The sequence below is a fragment of the Papaver somniferum genome, chromosome 9, assembly GCF_003573695.1.
Source record: "Papaver somniferum cultivar HN1 chromosome 9, ASM357369v1, whole genome shotgun sequence".
NCBI lineage: Eukaryota > Viridiplantae > Streptophyta > Magnoliopsida > Ranunculales > Papaveraceae > Papaver > Papaver somniferum.
This window is the reverse complement of record NC_039366.1, coordinates 55,017,076-55,031,833: the sequence shown is the minus strand read 5'-3', so window position 1 is coordinate 55,031,833 and position 14,758 is coordinate 55,017,076. Positions and strand designations below refer to the sequence as shown.

At 37.0% G+C, this 14,758-nt stretch overlaps 2 protein-coding genes across 2 annotated transcripts; one reads left to right on the top strand and one right to left on the bottom strand.

The window, feature by feature from the left end:
* The first annotated feature begins 1,213 nt into the window (after positions 1–1,213).
* On the top strand, positions 1,214–11,789 carry LOC113309322 (exocyst complex component SEC8-like). The gene is made up of 27 exons (XM_026557749.1): positions 1,214–1,316; positions 1,537–1,615; positions 2,048–2,260; positions 2,487–2,660; positions 2,893–2,997; positions 3,374–3,483; positions 3,593–3,772; positions 4,017–4,155; positions 4,249–4,355; positions 4,486–4,796; positions 4,891–5,054; positions 5,220–5,335; positions 6,490–6,560; positions 6,953–7,080; positions 7,164–7,213; positions 7,380–7,480; positions 7,919–8,031; positions 8,161–8,268; positions 8,692–8,889; positions 9,105–9,190; positions 9,563–9,761; positions 9,852–9,929; positions 10,056–10,157; positions 10,285–10,359; positions 10,909–11,004; positions 11,081–11,130; positions 11,319–11,789. Exons 2-27 carry the CDS (start codon positions 1,574–1,576, stop codon positions 11,404–11,406), a joined length of 3,204 nt encoding a protein of 1,067 aa, XP_026413534.1. The 5' UTR covers positions 1,214–1,316; positions 1,537–1,573; the 3' UTR covers positions 11,407–11,789.
* Positions 11,790–11,893: 104 nt separating this feature from the next.
* On the bottom strand, positions 11,894–14,507 carry LOC113310938 (alpha-L-fucosidase 1-like). Its single transcript, XM_026559756.1, has 3 exons — positions 13,858–14,507; positions 13,308–13,544; positions 11,894–13,009 (listed from the first exon to the last, which is right to left on the bottom strand). The coding sequence occupies exons 1-3, from the start codon at positions 14,445–14,447 to the stop codon at positions 12,244–12,246; spliced, it is 1,593 nt and encodes a 530-aa protein (XP_026415541.1). The 5' UTR covers positions 14,448–14,507; the 3' UTR covers positions 11,894–12,243.
* Positions 14,508–14,758: the final 251 nt, after the last annotated feature.

Genomic DNA, 14,758 nt, shown 5'->3' with positions numbered 1-14,758 from the left:
CTAGAAGTCATACGACATAGTTACATATGCGTACAATGATATTGTTGTGAGTAAATAGAATGGTGCATTCTTCACATACCTCTTTTTCAATGAAGTTCTTCAAATGTGCTCATTTAATCTTCAGTCTTCAATCTTCGAGGATTATTCAGTTACATATGATACTCAATTACCATACTCTAACCCTAGTCCGAGACTTGACTTAAGTAGACTAGAAATCAAGATACAATTCTGTGCATTTAACAATGAAAGGAAGCTCGAGATAACAAAACTTGCGAGTTTGACCAATCAGTGCTATAACATCAGCATCAAACCGTTGATTCAAGAGATTGACATTCCATAAATTAGTGTTAGGAATAACTAATTCTGCAACTTATTACCAATGTAATCCAATGTAATTTGGGAATAAAAAATGATCTAAAATTTACGGGGAAAAAATAAACCTGTTGTGGGAAATGTATTTACTGGCAACATATAAACTCCGGGATAACATTTTCTTAACCGCTAAATGGCATTGTTGCTCGGCAAAACATCAATATTTTCAAGTTTACAATAGTGGCAAAACATATACGCCCATCTACCAGGCTTCTCAGTGTTTTCTACTCCCTCCGTCCTAGTTTAGATGCCTAAATTGAGGATTTTTTTTTTTGTCCTAAATTACTTGCAAGAATTCATATTTTTCCATTTTTTATCCTAACCTACCCATATGTTGGAATCTGGCCCTCATATGGAGAATTGCGTAGTTCTGATTTCTAGACACAATTTTAAATATCCCTCTCTATATAGGAGTATTATTTTTTCTCTTGAGTATTATTTTATGTTTTGAATTGTTCAAAGTAAAGAACAAAAAATTAGACATCTAAAAACTAGGTACCTTAAATACTAACCTAGAATAATTGTGAAAAAAAAAATTATTCTCTTTATATTTCTTAATCTTTATGCAAAGTCCAATTTAGGCATAGTACGGAGGGAGTATCTGAAATTCTATGGGAATTGTCTTTGGAGTTGAACCTTCTAAAAATAAAAAAAGAAAACAATTTTGTTTTGTTTGGCCTGCGCCAAAAAAGAATGTTGTGATTTAAGTTGACCGTTAATGTTACCTTCCTCGAGATCTCATCTCATACATACTTTCCTAATCATCTCTCACGTGCCAATCATCTTCTCTTTCGCACAGAATTGTGACAAGTATTTTCCTAGAGAAAATAAAGAAAAAGAAAAATCAAACCATTTTAATCTTTCACTTCCTTCTACTCATCCCTGCCCCTGTTAAAACTATCTAATTCCTCTTTCTAAACTGTCTAATTCCCGTGGATCCATCGGTGCGATCTCTTTCTCTCTTGTAGTGCCTGTTCAAATTATTATATCAAGATCTCTTCTACCACTTTTTGATATAGACAGATCCAATTTCATCGATTTCTTATTCAGAATCGTAAACTTTTATTTCGTCCGATATTTTGTTGAATCTAGGGTTTACATGAGTTGAATTGCTGTGAATTTCATGCGTAACTATGTGTTGACGTTAGTGTTATGTTTCTGCAGTTGATGATTTCAACTGTGTTTTGTTGATTTTCTCGAAATGGGTATTTTTGATGGATTGCCTATTTCCTCTGAGAAAGCTGTAAGTCTACTGAATTTTAGTTTTAGTTAATGAATTTAGCGTTAAACTAACTGATAAGTACACTCTTTACTTCAGTTTATGACCTTCAATATCCTGCTGTTATTAATATTATTCAATGATTGTGCATTGCGCTTTACCAATACCTCCACAATTGTTGCCCAACTTCTGATAGTGTGGTTTCAAATAGAAGTATAATCGATATAATTTTCTACTGCAATTCATGCCATAAGAACTCATTCAATTTGTTAGATAAAAGCTACATTACATTGATTAAATTATTTAGGTTATTGTGGGCTTTCCTATTTTGTCTAAGTCTAATTAAATCTTGCTAATGTAGTTTGGTGTTGGTTCCTCAGCACCTAGTGCTTTTGTATGTATAAGTTGTTATGACACCTTTCTGACTTTTTATTGTTTTCTTATTGATTAACGCAGTATTTGAAAGATGAGATATCTTCAATAGATGAAAGCTGGGCAGCTGCTCGTTTCGATTCATTACCTCACGTGGTACATATTTTGACATCAAAGGATCGTGAAGGAGAAGTACGCTCTTTGAAGGAACAAAGTGATGTCGTTGAGGAAGTTGTCGATGAAGTTGTGCATGCATATCATAGTGGCTTTAACAAAGCAATTCAGAATTATTCCCAAGTTTGTAACTTCTCTTTCTTTAGTTTTTATATTAGTGGATTACTGACTATTTTTTTTTTACATGCACACCCTCTCAAACTAATACACACTCAAGTATCTTTCTTTTGAACTATCGTTTTCTGCTGTATCTTAGTCTAATTAGGAAAGCCAGTTGACACCCTCTTTTCTGTCAATTAATCACTAACGAAGTTTTACTGAACAAAGTTAATATATTTTCTTCTTCCAGATCCTGCGACTGTTCAGTGAATCGGCTGAAGGTATTGCCATTTTAAAGGTTGACTTGGCAGAGGCAAAGAAGCGCCTTGGCACCCGTAATAAGCAATTGCATCAGCTGTGGTCTAGGTCTGTCACATTGCGCCATATAATCTCGTTGCTGGATCAAATTGAAGGCATAGCTAAGGTTTGTGTTGCCGTGGTTCTCTATCTGTAGTCTCTCATTATTCTTTCTTTAGCTTCCTATGAATAGGAAGCAACTACCTGAGCTTTCAGTTATCCAACCTAAAATATGTAATGGACTTCTTGCACTTCTGCAGTTTTACTTCCATTTGATAATGTCTAACACAAATCCTTTAAATATTCTCATACTTGTATCTTGAAAATGATTCGTCATAAACTATTATTGATGTGGTCAGGTTCCATCTCGTATCGAGAAGCTTATTGCTGAAAAGCAGTTCTATGCTGCGGTTCAATTGCATATCCAGTCAACATTGATGCTTGAGAGAGAGGGCCTTCAAGCGGTTAGTTGCTTAAAAGTTTATGATTATTGTCCAAAAGCTTATATACATTCCCAATATCAAAGATTTTTTCTTTCTTTTTCCAAAACTTTGTTAAACTCGTAAAACCATCTCTGTCATTTTTCATTGACTCACAATGAGTTCTCTGTTCAAGATTTCATCCTGGACTACTGCTTGGGTCTTTTAAAAAAAATTCATTGACTCACAATGAGTTCTCTGTTTAAGATTTCGTCCCGGACTACTGCTTGGGTCTTTTAAAAAAAAAATTCATTTTAACACTTGATGCGTTCCACAAAATTTTTGATAAACTCATGAGGTCCGAAACCTTGGTTCCTTTGTCTTCTCCGATTCGTAATCTAGAAACTGTTATTGTGGTTAGGTTGGTGCTTTGCAAGATGTTCGTAATGAATTAACAAAGTTGCGTGGAGCTCTATTTTATAAGGTTTTGGAGGAATTGCATAGCCATTTGTATGATAAGGGTGAATACAGGTACATAGATTCCAAAGTTTTAACTCACATATTAGTTGTAGTGTAGCAAATCACAAAGTTTCTCGGTTTTGATCAGCTTTATCGTTGCTGAGCTAATCATTGTCTGCAGCTCAGTTACAGCGAGCATAGATGAAAGAGATGATGACCTGCCTACTACCACAGCACATGCTTCATCAATGAATAATTCGCAACCTCTGTCTCGAAGAACAAGATTGTTTAAAGGCGACAACCAGTTTGGTGCTTCAGGGCTTGGAGATGGATTTTATAGTCGGGGTTCAGCTGAGGGAGGGTAATGGAAGCTTCTCTTTCTTTCCTTCAAGTCACCGTAGAAAAGACTTTCCGTATCATATGCAGTCTTCCGCATTTGCATATGCCATCTACGTACACTCTTATTTGCACAACCAAATAAAAATTCAAGACTAACTCTGGAAATATATTAGATTCTAGTTTAAAGAATTTAAATCTAGAGTTTGGTAAAGTCGGCTAGTTTGTTTAAAGCGCACTATTTTAATTTAATTTTGGATCTGTTTTAGGTCTTCATTTGATGGCCAAGATGATGATAGTGTCGATATACTTGACGGATCTGATGGTAGGGTTAATGGTGGTGATGGTAAAGTTGCTTCACGTCAAATTCCAACCTGGCTTGCCTATTCCACTCCAAACGAGTTCCTTGTACGATCTCCATATCTTAAACTTGTAAACATATGTTGTGTTACTTTTGTATTTGGTGATAACTATGAATGCCGGGTTCATTTTTGGTTGTAGGAAGCAGTGAAAAAAAGCGATGCTCCTCTTCATGTGAAGTATTTACAGACCATGGTTGAGTGTCTTTGTATGCTTGGAAAGGTTGCTGCTGCTGGAGCTGTTATATGGTATGCTGTTTGGTTTGTATTGGCTAGCAAAAGGGGAAAGTGTCTCCTGTTTCTTCATTTTGATTAGGACTCCTGCTCTCTTTTTTCCTCTGTACAATGATCCTTGTTGATTTTTCTCACTGTTTAATAGCCAAAGATTGCGACCCACTATACATGAGATTATCACATCAAAGATTAAAGCTCATGCAGCTGTTGTTAATTCTTCTAGACCTGGAATTGGTGACTCTGCTAAAACTACAAGTCCAGGTTTACATTGTTTCAAAAAACAAATGGAAAGCTTCCAGTTGCAGAAAGAAAAGCGTCCAAATGGGATAATGCAGAAGGCTGGGACACTGTTAGCAGTTAGTCCAGTCTCACCTACAATGGCCCCACTTGGTGCAGCTCAAGCTGCAGCCAATGAACTTCTTGAGGCGGTATTGGATGATATTGTACGAATACTTGGTAAGATATGATTGTATGTCTTCTACAGCATTTGCTTCCCTTCTTATTACTTTTCTGGAATAGTGGAATTAATCTTGCAATCACCATATTCCAGAGAATCATGTTACCGTTGGGGAACTTCTGGAATCTAAATCAGGACAACACAGTGACTTGAGCACACCAAAGTCAATGAACGGAGACATGAGCTGGAACAATGATTCTGAGTCATCTCAGAACACTGGAGGTTATAGTGTAGGATTTTCCTTGACCGTCTTGCAGGTATTCTTTTTTTTTTTTTCTTTTTTTTTCTTTTTACCTTCTGGTACTTTCTGGTGATTATGTATATGACCTAATGGTTGATTTTACTGCTACTAAATGTTCTATATCTTCACATAATGTCTCCTCTTATATGCTTGTTTCATTTTCTTTACATGCTTGCAAAAGAGTGAATGCCAGCAAGTCATATGTGAGATCCTACGGGCAACTCCAGAAGCTGCATCAGCAGATGCTGCTGTACAAACAGCTCGACTTGCAAATAAGGGCCCTTCAAAGGAAAAGAGGTAAGTACAAGTTTTTGCTTTCAATTTTATGTTTGTTCCAATAATGGAATGTTCTTAAGGTCATATATTCTGTTGATAAAATATAGACACTCTCTCCTGAATCATTAGTTTAAACATGAATTCGAGACACATAAATGGAATCTTGCCTGTCGATTTCTCTATCAAAGCTACACGCCAACACCTATAAAATGCATACAATTCTTATGACTGAAAATTTGCTGCAATGTTGTGATATTGGCTGGAAATTCTTGCTGTACTAGATAGATCTCTACTTGATGAATCGGAGTTAGTTATCAGTAAAATCCTACAGATGCTCAGAAAATAGAATATTATTTTTATCTGGAACTTATTCGAGAACTGGTTCTTATGCATTTACATGTCTAAGAAAAATTAGTTAGTTTAGATTTTCTACTTGATGAATCGGAGATATATCAGTAAAATCCTATACATCCTCAGAAAATAGAATATTATTTCCATCTGATGTTTATTGTTTTTTTTTGTAAGTTAATAATGCATTCCAAAAAACTAACTTAGGGAGTTAGGATCCGTTGCAAAAGAAATAGTAGAGCTATCTAATGTTAGGTTGGTGGAAATGCCCCTAACATTTGATTTATCTACTTCCAGCGCCTGATTAATACAAGAAGGAGGAACAGTCCTCCAATTTAAAAAATTCTTAAAAGATTTTGCTTCTTTGGCTAAAACATCTGCCACATTGTTTGCAGTCCTACGAACTAAACAAAAACCCAAAAAATTCTGGCATTGATTAAATTTTTCCTGGACTTCATTCATAGTCAATCTGTTTTGCCAACTTATTTGAGAATCTTTCCCATTTAAGTAATCAAACAGATTCTTGCAATCTCCTTCAACTGTGAAATTTGACAAACCCTTTTCATCTGATGTTTATTCTAGAACTGGTTCTTAGGCATTTACATGTCTTAGAAAAATTAGTCAAATGAGTTACCGAGTTTAATATGGAGAAGTTAATACTATCCAATTTGGGTGGACATTTATTCTGAGTAGCTGGCGAACACTTTCTTTTGGAGGCCGGAGGCATGCATCGCCTTGTCCACCAATGTATTAAAAATAAATACCATCAACATGTTTAACTATCACATATGTTAGGAATTTTCTCATTTTGAATTTGATGGTTACAGAGATGGCTCGGAAGATGGTCTTACATTTGCTTTTCGCTTTACAGAAACAACGTCCTCCCTCCCAAACCAAGGTGCTGATCTTTAAATATGTTTGATGTTGTTTTTTCTCTGTCTTCTTTTGAAACAACATTTGCAATATTAATTTGTAGTTCTGCATATTTTTGTTTTGAAATCATATGTCAACCACCACCACCTTATATAAGTAAGATGGTTGTAACTTTCTCCTCCTTGGATCCTAAATGTAACTTCAGCTTTTAAGAGTTGCCTCCCCGTGAACCATATGACCCTTAAAAAGATGCCAACCTGCATACATGCCGGGATCTCAATATTATTATTTTTTTATTAACCTTTCATTCTAAGTTATACTTTACATTTGTTTCATCTTCATAATTATATGCTTTTGAATAACGTCTGAGTTTTCATTTGCTTTTATGGCCGCTTGACGCTTCATTCGTTAATGTAGGACCCGATCTTATTCGTCAAGGGTGGAGGAGGGGGTCAAATGTGCAGCAAGAGGGCTATGGTACTACAGGTGTCCTTCCTGAGCAAGGAATCTATCTAGCAGCCGCAATATACCGCCCTGTGCTTCAGGTTTTTCTACTAGCCACACTGTATTATTCATTCATCATACTTCAATATTTTTGTTGCTTCTGTTGATTTGGTGAAGTTTGCAGTTTACAGATAAGGTTGCATCATTGCTGCCCCAAAAGTATTCTCAGCTTGGGTAAGCTCACATTCTCTTTCTCAGACTCACATTAGAAAAAGGCCATCTGTTTTAATAAATTATTAAAGAGATTAATTTGGAAGGCTTGAGTTGGCGGATCAATGAATGTATACATCTCGTGTAGATTCCATGTTAACGTTGTTGCGTGATCTTCCCAAATTTTCAGTAATGATGGGTTACTAGCGTTCGTGGAGAATTTTCTGAAGGATCATTTCTTACCCACCATGTTTGTGGATTATCGCAAAAGCGTCCAGCAAGCTATATCAAGTATGATTCTTACTTATATCGAACTTTATACTGTTTAGTTGATTCTGTAAATTAGGCGCCCTTTCAAGTTTCAACTTAAATTGTGATTTTGTTATGAGGAAGATTAATTCACGACTGGACAGTTATGCTTTTTGTGAAACCAATTTCACTTCCTATAAAGATTCAATAAAGAGCCTCTGTTGTCAAGAACTCAGTACTTGTACATATCAGTGGCAAAACCTCCCTTGACTGAAGTACACAATTTTTTGTTGTGAACCAGCAGTATACAAAGGTTCTTTTGCTGAGAAAATCAATTTATTGTGCAACTAGTAGTCTACTACTTACTATTTTAAATTAATTTATCACTGAAAGACACTGGCATGCTTGAAATACCTACGTTCTTTTCTTTTCTCTTTATTTGGTGATCAGGGACTAACATCCACAACTAAACTTCTGTAGGTCCTGCTGCATTCAGACCACGAGCACATGCTGCTACAACTTATAATCCACTGATTGAGAAGGGACGTCCTGTCTTACAAGGCCTGTTGGCTATTGATTTCTTAGCAAAGGAGGTAACTTAAGAATCTCCTATATATTGAATGTCGACAATGCAGTATGAGCTACAGTGGTGGAATCCATATTATCTCCGGCTTCTGTAATATGCTATAGTACTGAAATACAAGATATATTGTTGACTGTAGGTGCTTGGCTGGGCTCAAGCCATGCCTAAGTATGCTGGCGACCTCGCAAAGTATGTACAAACTTTTCTTGAGCGGACGTATGAAAGATGCCGGACGTCATATATGGAGGCACGTGGTTCTCCATTTCCTAATTTTAAAGTTTTGTCGACTGGTTCGGTTGCATTCTATATGAGTTGTTTATCTGGGGAGAATTTCACGGATCCACATAGAATATTTTATCGTTATCATTTTTACAATTCTCTGCTTTGCTGGTAAAGCTAGTGATGATACTGTTTCTGTCTCATTGCCAGTTGGTACTAGAACATACCAAACGTTTGATTTTTGTAAGTCAATAGATAACATGCACCATAAAGAAATAAACAAAAGTATGTTGCTAATTTGTAGAGTTATATTACAACTCTTGTAGATGGAGCCTTAGTAAGTTGGTACGTAAAAAAAAACTCGCTGCAACAGCTCACCAGAAAGATTTGCTTTGCGAGTTGCCTGCTTGCCTAACCCTGATTATTTGTTATGTGGTTGATTATTTTCCAGGCAGTTCTTGAAAAACAGAGCTATATGCTCATCGGAAGGCATGATGTCGAGGGTCTCATGCGAGTTGATCCAGCAAGTGTCTATTTACTAGATTCAGCCGGTCAGTCGCACCTTGAAAATAGTGGTACAGATGCTGAGACCGTTGAGGTGGAGATAGAGATGAGTGATTTGTTATTAAATTTGAGGCCAATTAAGCAGGTAGCTCTCTTTTCTAAAAGCAGTTCATTGAATAAGTTGGTAGAGACATCTATGTATTTGTAGGTACTAGTAACTGTGACTCTTACTGTATTTTGTCATCTATATTTGAAGTGAGTGAATGAAGTCCCTAAGAAGGTCTGTTGAAATATGTTGCTAAGTAGAGGTTGCATGCTCTGACCATCTTCCTTTCTTCTGTTTCATAATTCTTTTTGCAGGAGAATTTAATTCGCGACGATAACAAACTCATTCTGCTGGCTTCTCTTAGTGATTCATTGGAATATGTGGCCGACTCCATCGAAAGGTAAAAATTCTCATCTTACAAGTATGTACCCTTTTAGTTTACCGTACTATTCATGTTATGTGTAAATACCAAAAGTAAATGAAGTGTCCAGATTGGCAGAAAACTCTATAGTATAATAGAATGCCTTTAAGACTTTTGTTTAAAATCCAAAGGTGATTATTATATTCTTACTCTATGGACTTAAAAAGAAGCAGTTCTGTATTATTATGAAGTAGAGATGAGTATGCTTCTGACCTTCATGCTACCAGTGTTGTTTTGCCGTCTCTTCTCTCAAACTTCTTCTAAACCTCAACATTTTGTTGCATAGTAGGAGTAAAATGCTATCTATGTTTATACCTGCAAGCACAATATATGATATGCCACGTATTACAGGCTTGGACAAGCATCCTCAAGGTCATCAAATCAACTAGAAGAGGAGAACCACAAGAAACAAGCTCATCACCATAAACGAACTAGCAGTGTACCTACGAGGGATTTGGCCTCATATGCTGAAGAGTACAGGAGACTCGCGATTGATTGTCTTAAGGTTTTACGTGTAGAGATGCAGCTAGAGACAATCTTTCATATGCAGGTTTGTGCGCATTTAATTTAATTTTTCACATCAATGTGGATCTGACATTTTCCCATTATGAAGAAGCTAAACATTTTCAATTTCAAACAGGAAATGAGTAGTAGAGAATATGTGGAGGATCAAGATGCGGAAGAGCCGGATGATTTCATTATTTCCCTTACAGCACAGGTTGGGATTTATCTCTGTTAGCTAGCCCTATTAAAAAGCAGAATGTAAACTTCTAGAAGAAGACATCTTAGTCTTACAAAAGAAATCATATAATGGTATTATACTAATTTTCATTCTGTATTACAGATAACACGTAGGGATGAGGAGATGGCACCTTTTGTTGCGGAGAAAAAGCGGACTTACATATTTGGTGGAATATGTGATGTTGCAGCAAATGCGTCTATCAAGGTGCCATGTTGCTAATAGTGATTTGAATATAATATCTTTTCACTATACATGTTGTAATTTTTTCAGCATATGGTCACCTCCTCACTTATTAAGTTCTCATGAAGTTGAATTTCAAATCTCTTATCAGGCTTTGGGGGATATTAAGTCTATCAACCTTTTTGGGGTTCAACAGATATGCCGGAATTCCATCGCATTAGAGCAGGTTTGTTTTTCTTCGGTAACTCATTTTATATCTTTCGTAATACCCTCAGAAAACCAACACCTTCACATCAAACATTAGAACTGTTTATATATTTCCCCCAAAAGCTGCTACTTTTATGTAAGACTGTTATTTGGCTGGTGAAAAGTGAAAAAGTCAACTATTTATGATGTCCGACCATGATCTCTCCGGCATAGGCTTATGATACACCGATTCCCCACAATTAGTTTATAGCTTCGTTCCTTCTCTCTACCAGGCTTCTGGTGCCTTCTATTGGAGGTTATATGTTCTTTATTTGAACATTAAAGAAGATAAATAATAAGTTTGTTTGTGTTGCTTCTGTCACTTCAGAGATCTTGTGCTTAACTATGAAATATAAATGATCAGTATAGGAAAAGGTTCATATTTCCCAACTAATCCATAATATATTAGCATTTATCTTTTGGCTGCTTTTTTTAAACAGTTTACCAATGAAACAACAATTATTTCAAGTTCAGTATTTATTTCTCTTGAAATCTGTTCAATTCTTATTCTGCACACTTCTTGTTGCAGGCCATAGCAGCAATCCGGTCGATCGATAGTGAAGCTGTTCAGCAAAGATTAGACCGTGTTCGGACTTATTATGAACTGCTGAACTTGCCATTTGAAGTAAGCATTTACTGGAAAGATTTTTCTTCTCTCTGAGCTGCTTTCGAAGTTCTCATATTTTGGTTTGTTTTTGCAGGCTTTGCTTGCCTTTATTGCGGAGCATGAGTACTTGTTTACAGCTGCAGAGTAAGTTGCTCTATTTTGTCGCTTGTTGCAATACTGGAGTAAATATCCTTGTTAAAAAGGACACGCGTAGAAATCATGATTGATATGATATTTTGCGCTATATACTAAGATATCCAAAAAATAAAATTGAAATATTCACAAGACATAGTATAGCAAACAATTTTAACAATTTTAAGTGGTTTTGATAGGTATTCAAGTCTTCTTAAGGTCAAGGTACCAGGCAGGGAGATCCCTACTGATGCTGAGGAACGGGCATCTGAGATTCTGTCCCACTAGTCCCTCCTGAAGCATTTCATTGGTCTTACATACAATGGGGCGGCAGACAGTTGTAAAGGATATGAGTCTAAGGTGTTTCATCACCGTCTGTGATGTAGTGATCTACCGTCAATAGGGACAATTATCTGCCAATTTGTTCGTCTATATTTTTTTTTCTTTTTTTCTGATTCATTCATGGTTAGGGTTTTGTATTTGTTGCTTCTTGGCTATGTGAGGGCTTATTTTTTGTAATGTTGATAGCTGTAGGTCCGAGGTACATTCATATACATTCAAATCAGTCTTTCTTTATTAAATTGTTTGTAACATATTATATGTTTGAGTTTTCAACCATGTTGATTTCCTGTATTATGTCAGAATAAATGAGAAGAATTTTTGTTCTTTAATTGTCATTTTGTCCAAAAGCTCATAATTCTATTTTACCTTATTTTGATTTGGCACCTTTTGAAGCTTTAGTTTTTGAATTTGGACAAACACATTATATCGAGGATTACACAACCAATCAACAAAGAATTTTATTTGATATTTTGTACTTTACAGGAGCAATATCATGCAATGAACAACAAACTTTCTTGTAATACAGAAATCTGGCCTGACCTAAGGCACATGATCCCCCTTACTTGCATCATCAATCTCTTCTTCACTCCTAAAAGAAGAAGGGATTCAAGGGGCTATAACAAATTGAACATTATATGAATGAACTGCAGCAATCTCTAACCAGAAACTCTGAAAACTTTTTATGCAACCCTGAAACTCAGATCCACACTGAAGTACTGGAAGAGAGGTTGCCAACCATTGGGTAATCAGAAACTCTGAGAACTTGTTATGCAATCCTGAAACTCATATCTGCGCTGAAGTACTGGAAGAGTGGTTGCCAACCACTGGCTGAATAATTCGACTGGCATTGAAGTATGACGTTGAACTTACATCAGGTGCATCAACCGAGAATGGGTCAGAATATATGCCCAAGCAAGAAATCAGTGGATCAGCTCGAGCCTTATCAATAACAAGTCTCAGTTGTTGTGATTTTACAGTGGGAAAGCGCACCAACCTTCTGTACCCAACAGTTGTGCCCTTCATTACAGTCTGCCAGATCCCTTGACTTAAAATATCAAGATGGAAGGAGACAACACGTTGACCCATGTGAATTGGCTCCTGAATTTGAATCATGTTAAACGATACTGATGTTGCGAAATCTAGATATATTATCCAGTCTGATTGGTCCTCCTCAGGGGCCCAATAATGAAAGATTCCCTCTTCAAGAACATGAGATGGCTCAAATCGGGAATCACCAAAGCTGCTTCCACGTGTGCTGCTTGCAGTAAGAACTGCATTGACTGCCAGGTTATGGGAGAAAATGGCGCGTCGGAGCTCTGTGAATTCTCGGAGCACTTGAACATCTTCATCTGATATAAGGCCTGATGAATTGGGAGGTACGTTAAGCAACAGAAGGCAGTTTCTGCCTGCTGATTTGTAGTATATATCAAGAAGAGTGAGTGCGGACTTGGGGAGTTCTGATGGGTGCCAGAACCAACCAGGTCTTATCGATACATCACACTCGGCAGGAATCCAGTCTTGTCCTTGTGGGTCTCCTCCACCGGAATACCTAGTGCAGAATTTCAGTGATAAAGAAAATTAAGCAACACAATTCCTTTCTGAAATCTACTCCTGTTTTATAAGCTTATCAAGATTGAACTTCTTTGGGCTCCAGTCCACATATAGGAGAGTCTAGCCAGGAGTTTGTTCAATTAAAAGGAAACCTAGCTCCAACTACTGCCATAAAGTAAGCAAAACTCTCAGTTTCTCCAAGCTATTGGCATCTTGATTAAGTTCAGCAACCTCAAATTAATACTCCAAGCAAATTTCGTACAATGCAAAAGGGATGTTAGAAGAAGAGAACTCACTCGGCATCAGTGTGTCCGATTGTGAGGGAGCTCTGGTTGACAAGAGACCAGCAAGTGGAGCCAGCAACACCAGCCTCATCCCCAACCCACCTAGTATCAGGACCGGCATCTGAAAATATTGTTGCTCCAGGCTGGAGCTGATGTATGAGACTAAACCAAGACCTGAAGAAATACTGCATGTCCTTTTCTCCCTCGCCTTTAGCACCATCCAACCATACCTCCTTGATCTCCCCATATCTGCTCCAATGTCAAACGAGTTGCTATTACAACCAATTTCACAAATCTGAAGTCTAATGTAATAAAACATTTCAATTAGTCTATCCTACAACTGAATCAGATGACTCCTTAACACACAAGCGTTGGTCAATCAAGAACACTAATTCTTCAAAGACTATAATGTATCTAAAGTATAAGTAATCAACTCAATCAGGCATATGAAAAAAACACCAATTCTTCAAAAACAATACACCCTATGCAAAACCACAAAACACGGATTCAGTTCTCATAGATTGTATTAACATTATCACAAAAGCAGTAAATCCCATCTTACCCAGTGAGCAATTCAGTCATTTGCCCCATGTAAAATTCATTATAATCCATTGTTTTCCCATAGCAACCTTCATGTCGATCCCATGGTGAAAGATAAACACCCAAACCAATACCTGCTTCCTTTGCAGCAATAGCCAATTCAAACAGCACATCACCAGTACCATTCTTCCAAGGACTGGATTTAACAGAATAATCAGTATAAGCAGAAGGCCATAAACAAAACCCGTCGTGATGTTTAACAGTAAGAATTACACGAGAAAATCCAGCTTTTTTAGCTACACTAATCCATTGACGAGCATCAAGTTCAGTTGGGTTAAAAACTGAAGGACTGATATGACCAGTACCCCATTCTGAATCAGTGAAAGTATTTGTACCAAAATGAAGAAAGAGTGCCATTTCATCAAGTTGCCACGAGATTTGTGCAGATGAAGGGATTGGTAAAATGGGAAGTGGAGGGGGTTTTAAGAGAGTTGTTGCAGATGCAAAGAGGGATAAGGAGATCAGTAGAATCAGCATTGAAATTCGACAAACGGAGTGTTGTTTGATTTTGATGATTTTGGTTGTAGGTCCATGAGAATTCATCTTCTTCATAGTTTTCTGGGGTTGCAGAAAATTTCCAAAGAGAAAGAGAGGATTAACAGTCAGTAGGTAAGATGTCAATTGTCAACGGGTTAGGGGTTAGAGTATCGGGTCAGGGACTCAGGGTGAATATTTGACCGGGCTACATTTTGGGGTGAGCATTTGAGACCGAATCCCCAAATCCGATCCGGCCCGTCCGTTATTTTGCTGGCGGTGTCCGAAGGGATTGGATGTGGATGTATTTTTGGGATCCAACAGGTTTTTGATTAGATGTGGATGTTGTTTAAAAAAAAAACGTGAACACATCTAACCCCTTTACAAAT

Bases quoted from the DNA above. Each gene is read 5' to 3' on its own strand.
- LOC113310938 (XM_026559756.1), bottom strand. From the start codon at position 14,447: ATGAAGAAGATGAATTCTCATGGACCTACAACCAAAATCATCAAAATC. The intron at 13,545-13,857 runs GTAAGATGGGAT...ACATTGGAGCAG, and splicing joins ATGACTGAATTGCTCACTGG to ATATGGGGAGATCAAGGAGG. The intron at 13,010-13,307 runs GTGAGTTCTCTT...ATTCTGCACTAG, and splicing joins ATCGGACACACTGATGCCGA to GTATTCCGGTGGAGGAGACC.
- LOC113309322 (XM_026557749.1), top strand. From the start codon at position 1,574: ATGGGTATTTTTGATGGATTGCCTATTTCCTCTGAGAAAGCT. The intron at 2,261-2,486 runs GTTTGTAACTTC...TTCTTCTTCCAG, and splicing joins CAATTCAGAATTATTCCCAA to ATCCTGCGACTGTTCAGTGA. The intron at 8,890-9,104 runs GTAGCTCTCTTT...TTCTTTTTGCAG, and splicing joins ATTTGAGGCCAATTAAGCAG to GAGAATTTAATTCGCGACGA.